General features: G+C 46.3%; 4 protein-coding genes across 4 annotated transcripts; all 4 read right to left on the reverse strand.

Annotated features, from left to right (window-relative positions):
* Positions 1-647: 647 nt before the first annotated feature.
* On the reverse strand, positions 648-2,178 carry BDV37DRAFT_260661 (uncharacterized protein). Its single transcript, XM_032083253.1, has 2 exons — positions 1,559-2,178; positions 648-1,493 (listed from the first exon to the last, which is right to left on the reverse strand). Exons 1-2 carry the CDS (start codon positions 1,771-1,773, stop codon positions 950-952), a joined length of 759 nt encoding a protein of 252 aa, XP_031936674.1. The 5' UTR covers positions 1,774-2,178; the 3' UTR covers positions 648-949.
* A 412-nt stretch (positions 2,179-2,590) lies between these two features.
* On the reverse strand, positions 2,591-5,711 carry BDV37DRAFT_260664 (NAD-dependent malic enzyme). The gene is made up of 8 exons (XM_032083254.1): positions 4,962-5,711; positions 4,675-4,896; positions 4,408-4,611; positions 4,223-4,351; positions 4,041-4,174; positions 3,643-3,909; positions 3,208-3,575; positions 2,591-3,125 (listed from the first exon to the last, which is right to left on the reverse strand). Exons 1-8 carry the CDS (start codon positions 5,037-5,039, stop codon positions 2,788-2,790), a joined length of 1,740 nt encoding a protein of 579 aa, XP_031936675.1. The 5' UTR covers positions 5,040-5,711; the 3' UTR covers positions 2,591-2,787.
* A 719-nt stretch (positions 5,712-6,430) lies between these two features.
* BDV37DRAFT_232367 (NADPH:quinone oxidoreductase family protein) lies at positions 6,431-7,653 on the reverse strand. The gene is made up of 2 exons (XM_032080372.1): positions 7,534-7,653; positions 6,431-7,467 (listed from the first exon to the last, which is right to left on the reverse strand). The coding sequence occupies exons 1-2, from the start codon at positions 7,564-7,566 to the stop codon at positions 6,466-6,468; spliced, it is 1,035 nt and encodes a 344-aa protein (XP_031936676.1). The 5' UTR covers positions 7,567-7,653; the 3' UTR covers positions 6,431-6,465.
* Positions 7,654-8,037: 384 nt separating this feature from the next.
* On the reverse strand, positions 8,038-9,407 carry BDV37DRAFT_260675 (uncharacterized protein). Its single transcript, XM_032083255.1, has 2 exons — positions 9,391-9,407; positions 8,038-9,326 (listed from the first exon to the last, which is right to left on the reverse strand). Exon 2 carries the CDS (start codon positions 9,104-9,106, stop codon positions 8,420-8,422), a length of 687 nt encoding a protein of 228 aa, XP_031936677.1. The 5' UTR covers positions 9,107-9,326; positions 9,391-9,407; the 3' UTR covers positions 8,038-8,419.
* Positions 9,408-13,493: the final 4,086 nt, after the last annotated feature.

Consider the following 13,493-nt stretch of genomic DNA (forward strand, 5'->3'; position numbering starts at 1 on the left):
TAAAAGGCGAGGGAAAAGGGGTTCGGACTAAAGAGAAACGGGGCGTCTATAACGGAAAGGTAGGGTAAATATTCCAAGCTCGGTCACTGTCCGCAGACCCCGAGCGTGTCATTTTATTACCTAAACAGCTGGTCTGTCGACTAGCAGGACACCGTCGTAATACATTCATTCATTTGTCCATTCGTATAGGAAACTCTGATTGCAAGGTGTCGATCTCTTCACTTGGCGCGTCCACTACTGTGAAGTTGCTCGTACCTGACTAACCCGTTAGTTCAGTTTCTGGAACCATGGAAACACCAACTAAGCGGGCGAGCAATTCAGGTACCTGTAGGGGTTTCCCTTGCTCCACACCGAAATATGAAAGCTATTTGCAGCAGCTAGACTCATTATCGTGAAAGGTCTTTCTCTCTGACTTCGTAGGACATACATTTTTGTCCTTCTTTGTTTATACACGGACAGGGTAGCATCAGATAAACTTTTTGAGGGGCTTTTAGGGACTCTGTTTTTGAGGCAATTTGTCTCCGAACGAGTCCAGTGGGGAAGTTTCGACTACTTTTGAACGAAATTTGTTGCGGCGGGTCGTAGGATCACGAGCCAAGGCTGTCCAAAAAGGGGTCTTACGAGGAGTAACCTGACAAGACCAAGTATCTCATGAAAAAAAGTTTGTATCATTATGAACAATCAATGTGCCCCCATCCAACGCCCGAGGGTGGGTATCAATATCAAGGCTCTAGATCCATGAAAGCAAGACGTTACCATAGCCAAGCCAAGCCACTAGGGCCCAAATTCGAAAGAGCCGGAATGACAATCGTACAAATAAGGCCAGGAGATGTGTGAATGAGAGCCCTCTCCCACTCACCAAAAGAAGAAGAAAAAGACAGCAGCTACCATAAACCGCTCTTGGGAGGACTGTAAGATATTATCCCAATGGGCAAGCCCAACGGCGGCATCACAGCCCCCAAATGGTACAGGCCACCAAGGCGACCATTGACCAATATCCACTGATCTGAATCCCCGTCCGAGCAGCGCCAGAACGTGTAGATGCGTCCGCAACAGTCGTCCCATTAGGCAACGTACCATTGATATAAATGGTCTCAGTGCCATTGACTTTGACAATTTTAGCGACACTGGAATTTGTAGGTTGGGTGCCGTTGAAAATAGATTCGTAATACGATCTATCCGAATTGTCATCGCATGCACATTCTGCGTATTTTTCGCACAGGCAGACTACCGGCATCGATGCGTTATGGTGTGTGATCTGGTCCACATATTGATAATGGTAGTTATATGGATAGGCGTAAGCTCCGTACAGCCAGATACCGCCGAAGAATGCCAAAGCAGCTGCTGGGAGTATCACAGGCGCTACTCCTAGTGGCGATAGAGCACCGGAGGTATAGGGAGTGCGAGCACCACCCGCGTAGTAAGTACCTCTACCATAGGTGGGCTGTGGCCCTGACCCACTGCGAGAAGAGCCGCCGGAGTTGCTAGATGAGCTGCATAGAAAAATGACGGGTTAGTTATTAAAGCTCGTGTCGCTTTAGGAATTTGGGACACTTACCCTGTTCTTGATGTAGAACCGCCACTACCTCCTCGCCCACCACTTCCACCACCACTGCTTCCCCCTCGTCCTCCTCCACCACCACGCCGTTTTTCTAAATATACGGGTTCATGAGATCTAGGCACAAGAACCACGCCTTCGGCTAGATCTGACTGTGGGATACTGAGGGCAGCAGTCGGGAGAAGGAGAATGACACTTATGAAGGCAACCTTCATTTTCCTCCTTCTTTTTGATGCCGGAAAACCGATGATCTTCTTGAGTTGGGAGATTGTTGCTAGGCTTTATCAACGTAGGCTACTATAGCGGGCTTTTGGATATAGAGCGGGAAGAGATGCTTGAAAGATTGAATCGCATGACCTGCTAGCGAACAAGGATAAAGGGGTAGTTAGGACAGGATAGTAATTTTATATTTTTGCGAACCAACCTTTATTGTGAAAAATATCATGATTGCGTAGTATGGAGGAGAGGTCGTTTAAGGGACATGACTTCACCCTGAAAGTTAATGTCCATAAAATTACGGGTAGTTAAAGGAGAGCTCCATCGATCATTGGACCAAAAAAAAACCAAGCCACACTCGTATCGTCGGATTTACACTGCCTTTCCCCACGCAGGGTTTCTCCTACTACGAGTATGTAGCACCAAGGCGGTGCAGGTTAGAGCCGCATTGTCTCACTCCAGAAGGGGTGTACCGGAGTCCACACCTGTTCTTTCCTTTAATGCCAATCTACGGCTTCCAGGCCGATCCTGGATCCGCCACAGCCCATTGCCAAATCAAGTGGTTCTGCGAGATGATGGATTAGACTGTTTACTACAGCTTCATAGCCACTATTCAATGGCCATGAGTGCAGTGATATACATATATAGTTTACCTCAGCAAGCTCAGGCGGTTCGCTTCATGAAGCCGCTAATTTTATAATCGCATATTATGATGTTTGGCATATATGTTGGCCAATAATATGATACCAAACCCAGACAAACTAGTGCGCTTTCGGAATTTGCATAATTATGAGCTAGGTCTAATGCGGACTTTTACTCAACCAGAGTGTCTGCTGAGATAAATATACAGTACGAAAATCGTATGTCTAGCTTGACCACTATAAACACACAGCCCGTTCTTACAGCGCTACCCCCTTGATGCTGATTGCCCACTCCGTTCAGCGTGGAAATATTCCCATCCCCACAGTTGCGAGAGGAAGGGCATGTCACGAGGTACATGCATACACCAGAATTTACTTTTGCCCTGCCTTTACAAGCGGCCTATAAATGGGCTCCCACATCTGCATCCGGATCCACTCCTCCAAATCTTTCTCATGGTTGGGAATTCCCTTCTCTTGGGCATATCCTTCCTCGATTGCTGTCTCGATGACTGCCCGAGCAATATGCACGCTAATCTCGCGTACATGCTCAACATCGGGAAGGAGAGGCCGGTTTGGATCCTGTAAAGCCGGAGACTGAGAAGCTAACGCTCTGGCGGCTGCCACCAACATTTTGTCAGAGAGGATCCTCGTCCGAGATAGAACCGCCCCAAGGCCGATGCCAGGAAAGCAGGTTGAATTGTTGCACTCCGCTATTTAGAGTGATGCTTGTGTTAGCAGAGACTGAGAATAATAGCCTTGTATTGCCATGAAATATGGCTGCATATCACTCACCAACTTCGTATTCTACTCCGTTACGCTCAATAGGAGGGAATGGACTCCCAGTGGCCATCAAAGCTCGACCTTCCGTCCAATAGTTGATGTCCCCGGGTGAAGCTTCGTGTAATCGTGTAGGGTTGCTTAAGGGAAATATGATAGGATGTTCAACGTGCTTTGCCATCTCCCGAATAATGTCTTCTGTGAAGGCCTTTGGCTTCGTTGACGTGCCGATCAGGACATGCGGCTTTACCTCCTTTACAATTGAAAGTAAATCTGTGCCCTTCTCCTTGGGCCACTCGTTGTCATCCCGCGCAAATGGTGCTTGGGCTACGGTAAGTTGGTCACCAAGAGACTTGAGCAAAATACCTGGCTTATCTAGACACCTTTCCATTGAAGTTAGCTACCATGCCACCATCCAACCATCAGTATGACCTCTTACAAAAGACTCACCATATCTGTGCTGAAGCTTCTTGCTTTGTTCTGCCAGTGTCCGTAGCAATGGTATCGGCGACTTGCTTCGCAATTCCAGTACCAGCTGAGCCCGAGCCAAAGATAATTACACGCACATCTGCTAACTCGATGTTACCGACACGAAAAGCCGCCATTAAAGCCGCCAGAGTCACGCATCCTGTTCCTTGAATATCATCATTGAAACAGGGAATATGTGTTCGATACTGATTTAGAAGTCTGCTGGCATTATGGAGGCCAAAGTCTTCGCTGGATGGGTGTCAGTTTATTTCCAGGGGCTCTAGAAGAGAGGATATGAGGAGGAGGGACAGAAAGGCTATTAGAAAGGGGCATGGGTGCCAAGGAAAAGAGGCAAATGGAGCGTTTAGATCAATACGAACAAATGGATGTAGGCTTTAGGAAACAATCTCCTGGAAGTTGTCACAAACTTTGCCACAAACCGATCGTATTCCTCGCCTCTGACACGCGGCTGTCGAAGGCCCAGGTACAACTCATCGTCGAGTAAATCTTTGTTCTGCCATCAACTTAGCCCGGTACTTATGAGCTGCTATGATGACCATACATCTGTGCCGCAATCTAGAACTACGGGCAGCTGTCGAGAAGGGTGGATTCCAGCACATAATGTTGCGAGGACCAGCTTGGCAACAGAGATCAATATGGATCCGACACCTTGGTCTCCGATGCCCAGTATCTGCAATTGAAAGCGTGAGAGCTGCTCTTGGGATCTAAGAGAAGAATGTTCCTTACTTCCTCACCATCACTAACGACGATGTAATCAACATCTATGCCGCGACCAAAATTGCAAAGACATTCTTCAATTCTATCCTGGTCTTTTATATTCAAGAAGCAGCCCTCTGGCCTTCTAAATAAACGCGAGTAATTCTGAATTGCATCACCCTCTGTGGGTGTGTATATCACACTAAACATCTCTTTCAGATGGGTTTGTATCAACTGTGACAGAGAGTTAATCTAACCATTCAGGCTTTCATGGAAGCTGATGACACATTAACGTACTTTATAGTATAGAACTTCATTCTGTGCCTTCATGCTTGCCATGAAAGTATTTTTCGCCAAAGAATCGGGACGGCTCTTGTATTGTTGAAATGCCCGCTGGACTTGCTCTTCCAAAGTTTGGATGTTAGGAGGTAATAGACCATGCAGCTTGAAAACCCTCCGCTCTTCTTCACTGAATGCAGAGCCTTTATTAAACTGGCATGACGCCATGACATCCCTACCCTGTGATTTCAGTACATCAGCCATCCTCTGCGTTGGGAACTCAATTCATTGACAATAGGAATTACCTCATATGGACACTCTAGCGGCCCAAAAGCTGCACGTGGGTGATGGCTAAACCTGGACAGATGCTTCGACATGGGCATGTTCAATAGTCAGATAACTGTGAACAGTTACTATATAACAAGGCAATTGCAGTGTTGCACCGAGTGATATATTGTCACCAACGGCCAGGATTAGGAATATATGCTTTCATATATAAGCTGAAACAGCTCTTGCGATAGCAGGAAATCATGGATGGATTGGTGGGGAGTGCGTGCCGATGACGTAGAGGACCACTCAAGCCGAAGTTGCTCATACTACTAGTAGTAGTATGTAGTACTGTTACAAGCGACACCGGTATCTTCTAAGAAATAATAACGGAGAATCTATCTAGTTATCCTGAACTATCTAGGGGCCGTCTTCTGCTTACACATATATCCTAGCTACCTGCTTTTTTCTTATTTCTGTGTCTGCTGGATCATGCCATTGTGGGCAGCTTACCTAAAGTGGTATTCTGGTGAATACTAGGGCAGCCATACTCAACATCTCCTGCACTAGAATTTTGTTACCGGTAATCCCACTTGAGGAGGCAAGCATCAAACAGGGATATAATAGCTCCACTGTAGGTTTTCGACCAAGTACGTAAGTCGTAGGAGGTCTTGGGTCAAGTATATAGTGCAACAACGCGATTTTGCTGTTCTGATAGCAGACCCTCGTCAATATTTGCGTACTGTCTTTCCAGATGTACTAAGAATTAGGACAATATCGACAGTAGCAGGTTTATGAGCATGCTACTTATGACTCTTACAGAGTTATCGAGATAGAACAACACTACAGTGTTATCGACCAAAATATCACGTGGCGATAATACACAACACAGGTGGTGATCCTGATGACTAAGCTCTAACCGAGGAGCTAACTAAGTTAGTGGAGAGACCGGCAAACAAAATCAGAGTCCCAACAAAATCTTCACATCACACACCACCATTCGCATGCAAGTCGATGTCCAGCTTTAATGTTGATCTGGAAGGCGGCCAAGAAATTTCAATCCTGCAAATCAAGGTCCTCAATGTATCCAAACCATTACACGAACACCGCCACGAGCCAGTGTTCATGCAATACGCTTTCCCATCACTTCTTTACTAACACTGTCGTACCATACGGAGTATATTGCAACTACACAATCCAGCTGCCTCAAGTCTATGCGGTCTATGAATCCGTTTGGACAAGTTGATTGCTAGACTATTATCACGGGCCCTTCATTGAAGGACGGTCTTCACATGCCATGTCTTGTGGCTGTGCTTCCGACTGGAGCTGGGTTGTAAGGATCCATCTCGAGTTCCTATTTTCAGTTGCTAGAGAAAAGCACAGGGCCTTCATAGTTCATGTTGCTCGCGTTCTATTTCATACGAGAGCATGACTCCTTGCGCACCTACAGTATACACTTAAGAATAATATATCTGGATGTACATCAACTGCTTAACATGGAAAATTTCTATACTACACGCAAATAGTAGTAGCTGTTCATCCTTACAACTTACTCCTTGCTTCATCAATAACCTTAACAACCACTTTACCCCAGGTTTCCCTTCCTCCAAGCGCTTGCAATGCCCTGGGTACACTCTCTAGCCCTACAAAACTTTCATCCTTAAAAGCTGTCCCCTTAAATTTGCCTTGAGCCACGAGGTCAAAGATCCCATTCCAAACAGTGCCGACGGTGCCCTTCTCAAACTTGGCATACTGCCCCCAGTGCAGCCCCACAATGCTCACATTTTTCAGAAGCACCCGATTCAGCGCGACTTTCTCGATCTTGCCCGCTGCGAACCCAATAACTAGTAGGCGTGCATTCCATGCGACACATTTCAAACTGGCATCGATCATGCCCACAGGATCATAAACAATGTCCACACCTGCCTTCCCATTGCCAGTTCGATGTTGCGCACACAGCTTCTTCACTTCTTCAGGCCAGCCCGCATTTCGATAGTCGATGACATGGTCAGCCCCGAACTCTCGTGCGATCTGCCTTTTGCGTTCTGTGCCAGCAGTTGCTATTACCGTCGCGCCTTTACCCTTCGCAATCTGCACAGCAGCTAATCCGACCCCACCGGCAGCAGCATGGACGAGGACCCAATCCCCTGGCTGCACGTTTGCTCGGTGCACTAAACCGCCGTACGAGGTAGGTGCAGTGACGAAGAGTCCAGCTGCGTCATCAAAACTCCACCCATCCGGGACAGGGAGTAGAGTATGCTCAGGGGCGAGGATGTGGGTAGCGTAGGCCCCCTGTGTGGCGCCGAAGACACGATCGCCGACTTTGAAGCGCGCTTGCAAGGCGGATTTGGACGTTGGCACGGCTAGAACAGTTCCGGCAAACTCGGCACCTCCGATCCACGGGAGTGGAGGTTGGTGTTGGTATTTTCCTTGTATCTGAAGGAGATCGAAGAAGTTGGTACCCGCTGAGTGAATCTCAATTAGGTAGTCATTGGGGGATGGGGCTGGGGTAGGAAGTGTAGTGATTTGTAGATCCAGAGGCCCCTTTTCAAACTTGATCAGTAACGAATCCATGACCAAAGATTACCTGGTAGATATCCGTTCGCTTACCTTGACATATTCTTTGACCTGAATAGCACGCATATTGATGGATGATTGGAAACAATGCAATGACGATGATATACGTTAGGTTAAGGTCGTGAGAGGGATGGGAATGGCAGCGAGTGGCTTTAATTAGAAAATTAGCAGTGAGTTTAGATGGAATTCTAGGAATATAACGAAGTTTGTTCTGTAGCAGGGAATAAGTTTACAGAGGAGCGCTAAAAGTTGAGTAGCTGTCCCCGCGTTCTGGGATGTGCCGAGGTCCATTGTCGGATAAGATGATTTGACCTCCTTGAACGGTGTAAATGATTACCTCATACTCCTCCTCACTAGCCCTTCTACAGGTGTGCAAATGAACCTTCGTGTTAACCAATGAAGGACGTACATGCGTCTGAAGCAGATACAAATATTGAAGCTCCAAGATATAACATTGATGAACCCGAATCCCAATGCCCGGATTCCGAATTAGCGAACAGTAATAGTTTCGAATGGCTAAATGTACAGGTATGCAACTGGACACCTTAACTCCTTCTTTGCTCATGGATATCAAATAATACTCCCCTGATCCTGTAGGACCTGCCGTTGCGCCAAGGATCTCATGGCCTGCTGAGATCATGTAGCTTCATTATTCAGCATACCACCGCCGTAAACGAAAATTCCACCATTTTCCTCTCCAAATTCCATATACGCATAGACAAACCAAGACCACCAAAAGAAGGGAAGGGGGTGGGGGGATGGGTAAAATGGAGAAAAAGGAAAATTTCATGCATGGTAACACATTACTCAAGAAGTCTTGGAATAGCACTGTGAATACCTATATATTTTTATGAATGCAGAAACGGAAGCAGACCGACAATCAATGCCGAGAGAGGTATATAGATATAAAGTGTTTTGGTCAATAGGGAAATGTCGGCGCACACATCACAGGATGTCCGCTGGGGAAATTGGGGGACTGAGTTACTGGTCCAACCGGAGAGTGGTTGGATAACTTGGTAGGGAATGACATCTTCTCTTGCTGCCCTCCCTTTTGGTTGGCCCTTGAGTGACCGCCAGCGGTACCGGGGCTATAGGGAATAGGCATACTGCGGAAAGATGGCTTCCTCGCGTCATGTAGGTCAAACACCTGCTCATGCGAGAACGAGCACCCTGGGGAAGGGGGTGAGTATAGCCGATGAGGAGGGTGTGGAGATACCATCTGCATTGCTGGATCGATGGGGGGGCTCAGAGGTGGGGCTGTGTAATATGGGATTGATGAAGGGTGAGCACCAGCCTCTAAATGTATCGGATACCACTGAGGCACAACCCAACTGATGGGTGCTGTCTCTGCAGTTGTCGGAGTTGTCATGCATGAGGCTGTTGTCACCGCATAATGAGAGTTTTGGAACGAGCCCATCGAGGACGCCGAGTCAAGTATAACGCCATCTATTAGAGGCGAGGTATGGGATGATGGTTCGAAGGAGTTAGAGTTAGAAATAACTACCACAGAAGAATCCCTGTCATGAGCCCAGGCGTTGGAAGCATTCTGGTTGTTGAAGGATCCTGTGGTAGGGAAATCATGATGCGTATATGATCCATCGCCCATGTAGAAGTCTGGTTCGGAAGAGGATAATACTGTATCTGGTTTCTGTGTCGAGCACAACTGGGTCTTAGGAGAAATTGGAGTCTCGTCCTTTGGTGACCCTGCCTCGTGACTACTGCTATCTCCATTGACATCCGGTTGGTCATCCTGAGACTTTTTCCGAGTCTGCCGAGAGGGTTTGGTAACACGCCATTTCTTTAATCTACTCCGCAATTGAGTCTCACTGGTGACGATTGCCATAGAATTAGATCAACCGTACACAAGAACAGTTGTTTAGAATGACTCACCTTGGGTTAAAGTCATCAGATCGGATTTGTTTAATGACTTGCTTGAGAGGCCACTCTTCGTCCTTGTATAGCTTGGCGATCAAGGCTTTCTTCCTCTCCCATACGTCTGATGGGATTGTGTTCTTCATCTCCAATGCTCGTTTTAGCCTATTTGCGGGTTGGCTAGTTGGTTGAAAGAGCGTACAGAGAATGGATTGGGGTGGAAGGGTGATGCAAAAGTCAATAGGTTGTATAGTCAATGTAGGAAGTACGTGAGGACTCCGAGCTAGAAGCAATGATAGGAAGAAAAGCGAAAATACTGTATATGAAGAGGAAACTGTTATACTCTAATGGAGGAGATCGGGGGATCTAAGGTATTAAGTACAGGACAACAAGTGTATCACTGGTAGATCCTAGTGGGTGAGTTACCAGTAGGAACCACCACAAGTGCATGCACCACTCCAACCAGCAGCACGCCATGAGGAGAAGTGGATAAAGCGAGGTACTCCGTATGAGATTGAGAAGCTCGTGCCCATTGAGCAGTTCATTCGGGGAGAAGGGAGATCTACCCAGCATGACAATGCCCAGGGAACAACACCACCCACAAGTGGACCACTTTCTTTAGTCTGGTGGGGCTTGCAGTTCGGTCACTCGGGTTTTTACTAGTAGTTGCTGGGGATGGTACTTCCAGTGCCTCGGGTCCTGTCATTCAGTCTTTCAGTAATCTATTCGTCCTTCGTATCGTTGATAAGTTCTTGACCAGGAGTGCCGAATCAGCTTGACTCATTTAAATTACTTGAGTAATTGCCATGCTCCTGGGTTCCAAAGTAAGCTTTTTCTGTCGATCATTTTGGGAAGTATTCCGGGTTGGAGGACGGAGTAACCATGTTCAACTTCTGCTGCTAACCACTGCACATCCACCCCAACACTTGCCTATGCGTGTATCTACGTTGTATGTCCTAGGACAGACGCTGTGTAATTACCAAAAAAAAAAAAAATAAATAAATAAAACAAGGATATCACAACGGTAAACACATTATCCACTTTCCAGTAGGCCACTTCTTTTTTTCTTGGGAATGAGTCAATAGGGATGTTATATTTGATCGATGTGTCAATTACCTTTTTCATTGTGGTATCGCCCCATCTCTTCGAAAAGCATCTAAATGTCTCATTGGACTGCGTAATCCATTCCCGTCAATAGTTCCATCCGACAGGATGTAGGTATACCTAGGTACCTAGTAGTACCCCCCAGAACAGTCAATAAATTCTTACCCCCTGTTCACATTATGATGGTTCCTTCTTTTGGTTCCTCCTCCTTTGGACTTTATTTTTATTTTATTATTATTCCTTCTTTTTTTTTTTACCAATTCCAAAAAACCAAACAAGTCCAAAAATACATACTATGTACATGAGGGCAGAAGAGTACTCCACCGAGACAGGAGAATGTACGGGAGTAGAAATTCAAATTAAAAACCTCGCTGGCTAGGCTCATGGAACGATCCTCGCAGGCTAACCAGATCCAGTCTACTCCGGTTAAGCCTCTAGTACGGAGTACGGAGTAAGGGGTGATCCCTCCATCTTGTGTTCACAGTGGGGAGGCTAAGCCCAACCAAACGCTTGGCGCAGTCATGGAGCTGCCTATTCAGGAATAGGTGCGTATCCTCCAGATTGGTTGGTGATAGATGTTAGTGCTGGTAGTACTAGTAGTACCTACCAAGTAAACCTTTCCAGTGGATGCCGGAATACATGGAACAGTTGCAGCACGTGGGTACCGTATTAGTGTGTATTCATCTAAAGCCTATCCAGTAAGGTTAAATACAGACGACAGTACCTCCTTTAGTAGTTTGCTCGTGCGGACTATGGCGTAAAGACGAACAAAGTCAATCTACATGCCTGTGTCGCGGCATATGTTCCACGCTCTTCCGTACTCATGTTCTGGTAGCTGTTCCTCCTAAGGGCCCATTGTTCATGACCTGCCAATGAAACCCTTCATAATTATGACACTGGCTATGGCTACCAACACTTGGCGATTGACCGCTCAACCATACATTATCCTTCCATGGGTGATACTTGGAGAAGGTCATCGATGGAATGGTTCTGGATGGAGCTTCTGCGGAGAAGACGTTCTTAACTCCTCACTTTAGTTCTACCAAAACCATGTGGCTTGACTGTCTGATCATCCCTGCATTAGGCTGCTTCAATAACAACGGCAGTATCTGAGCGAGAAGAGAAACCGTTGCGAGGCATGACTGCTGATAAATTCCAAGGGATATACAGACTACATGCAAATGATAATCCTTTAATATCCTCTACCAATATGGTTGACCGTAGATACCAGTAAATACTAGTTTTATCATCGTCATTGTCTTAAATTCGGTTGGGTTGAGGCTCGAATTAATGGAATATACAATTCATTCATTCATTCATTCTCTCTCTCTTATTTTTACCGATGCTGCCCCGTAAAAGATCAAGTGACCAATTCCCGGCGGCTGATCGGAAGACAAACCAAGGAACCGTAGCGCGCAAATTAACTCTGCGCGCACCGTTGAAAACTGACCATTACCTCACTACAATGTGGACAACTTATTTTGTACAGGAAAAAAAAAAAGTTTACGTTAGGAAAATCGGCGGTTTACTTCCGATAAAAGTTCACAACATAATGCACTGTCAACATATCGGCGACCGAAGAAGAAAGTGGAAACAAAGACAAAGAAAAAAGGAAAATGCAAACATACAGAATGGATTGATTTCATCCACCAAACCTACGCACTATCGATGATGCTGGCAGGAAGCGAAAGGGAATAGTGCCGTGACTAGGCTATCTAGCTCCTGACAGAAGTGGGGACTCCGGAGAGGGATGGGCTGCGATAGAGACTCAAAGTTCACAGCCTGCAGAGTGCCAAAGTGGACAGCACGCGGGCAGGACGCACCTAGACTTACCCCCCCAAGGCTCATTATAAGGGGAAAAAAACATACATGCCCAGCCGCTTGTCTGAAGTGGAGTCGTGCGAACCCCCTAGCAATGCCTAATCGATCTGGAGGATTGTAGAGGGGTCAGTAATGACGATCAATCTCTCGTCTGATCTTCCCCAAGGTCCTCAGTAGTACTCGCTGCAGGATTCATCCGAGTCGGCTGCCTAAGTGGGAACGGCCCCAGTCAGTCAATATGATTTGATAGAGCCCTTCTAGCCTTTCCCACGTTGCAGTATCTCAAAACATGATCTGCAACAAAGTGACTGATTGCCTCGGCCTAATATTACAGCATCAAGGCCTTTTCGTCTTCAGCTTGACGTAGTCTCAGTTATTGTTCGTGAAACACGGAGAGATGTTGCGAGGTCTCATCTGATGCAGGGGAAATTGAATCACTCGCTATACTGTAGTAGACCAACTTAGCATTTCAGTTACCGAGCTAACATCGCCAGTATTACATCATATCCATTGACCACACTACAAGTCATAGCAGTGCTAGCAGACTTGGGGAGGACAAGTCATACAGGCGTACTAGTAGCACACTTATCACCCCCATCATCAGGCGGATGATCCTCGCACATCTGTGCCGTGGCTGACTGGATTAGATTGGCACTTTAGAGTGTCCTATGCCGCAAGATTGGCGGATATAGAAGAAACAATATCCTTTACACTAAGTCGGGTGCTTCCTCTGATATGTAATTACTGAGACCCGGATGATTGGCTCGGGAAACTAGCCGAATAAGCCATGCTTTGACACTACCTAGGTACTAAGGTAGCCTGAGACGATGCACAGATCTCCTTGCTACTATTGTACTACGTACTGTACATCCTCCGCTGATTTACTTGGTATGGCTTTGGTTGACTATGACGTCCCTTTTGCATGGGGTTGGAGAAAAACCATAATTATTTTCATTGTTACCTGATATGTTAGCTTCATTTCTTTCTCTTTATCAGGTGAACGATATCAGAGGAACAGTAAACGTACTGCGCTGTACTCCGCACATCAACAGGGATACATATATGTATATGTGTATATACAGTAATATACAGACCGACACTCTGTAAGGTAAATCCATCAACTTTATCAGGACAATTGTAAATCCAGGATGAATTGATTAAACCAATCATCTTTTTTTTTTTTTTTTTTTTTTTTT

Source organism: Aspergillus pseudonomiae (assembly GCF_009193645.1).
Source record: "Aspergillus pseudonomiae strain CBS 119388 unplaced genomic scaffold BDV37scaffold_98, whole genome shotgun sequence".
In the NCBI taxonomy this organism is placed as follows: domain Eukaryota; kingdom Fungi; phylum Ascomycota; class Eurotiomycetes; order Eurotiales; family Aspergillaceae; genus Aspergillus; species Aspergillus pseudonomiae.

Bases quoted from the DNA above. Each gene is read 5' to 3' on its own strand.
- BDV37DRAFT_260661 (XM_032083253.1), bottom strand. From the start codon at position 1,773: ATGAAGGTTGCCTTCATAAGTGTCATTCTCCTTCTCCCGACTGCTGCC. The intron at 1,494-1,558 runs GTAAGTGTCCCA...TTTTCTATGCAG, and splicing joins GGTTCTACATCAAGAACAGG to CTCATCTAGCAACTCCGGCG.
- BDV37DRAFT_260664 (XM_032083254.1), bottom strand. From the start codon at position 5,039: ATGCCCATGTCGAAGCATCTGTCCAGGTTTAGCCATCACCCACGTGCA. The intron at 4,612-4,674 runs GTACGTTAATGT...TCTCTGTCACAG, and splicing joins ATGAAGTTCTATACTATAAA to TTGATACAAACCCATCTGAA. The intron at 3,126-3,207 runs GTGAGTGATATG...CACTCTAAATAG, and splicing joins CGGAGTAGAATACGAAGTTG to CGGAGTGCAACAATTCAACC.
- BDV37DRAFT_260675 (XM_032083255.1), bottom strand. From the start codon at position 9,106: ATGGGCGATGGATCATATACGCATCATGATTTCCCTACCACAGGATCC.
- BDV37DRAFT_232367 (XM_032080372.1), bottom strand. From the start codon at position 7,566: ATGCGTGCTATTCAGGTCAAAGAATATGTCAAG. The intron at 7,468-7,533 runs GTAAGCGAACGG...AAGTTTGAAAAG, and splicing joins AGGTCAAAGAATATGTCAAG to GGGCCTCTGGATCTACAAAT.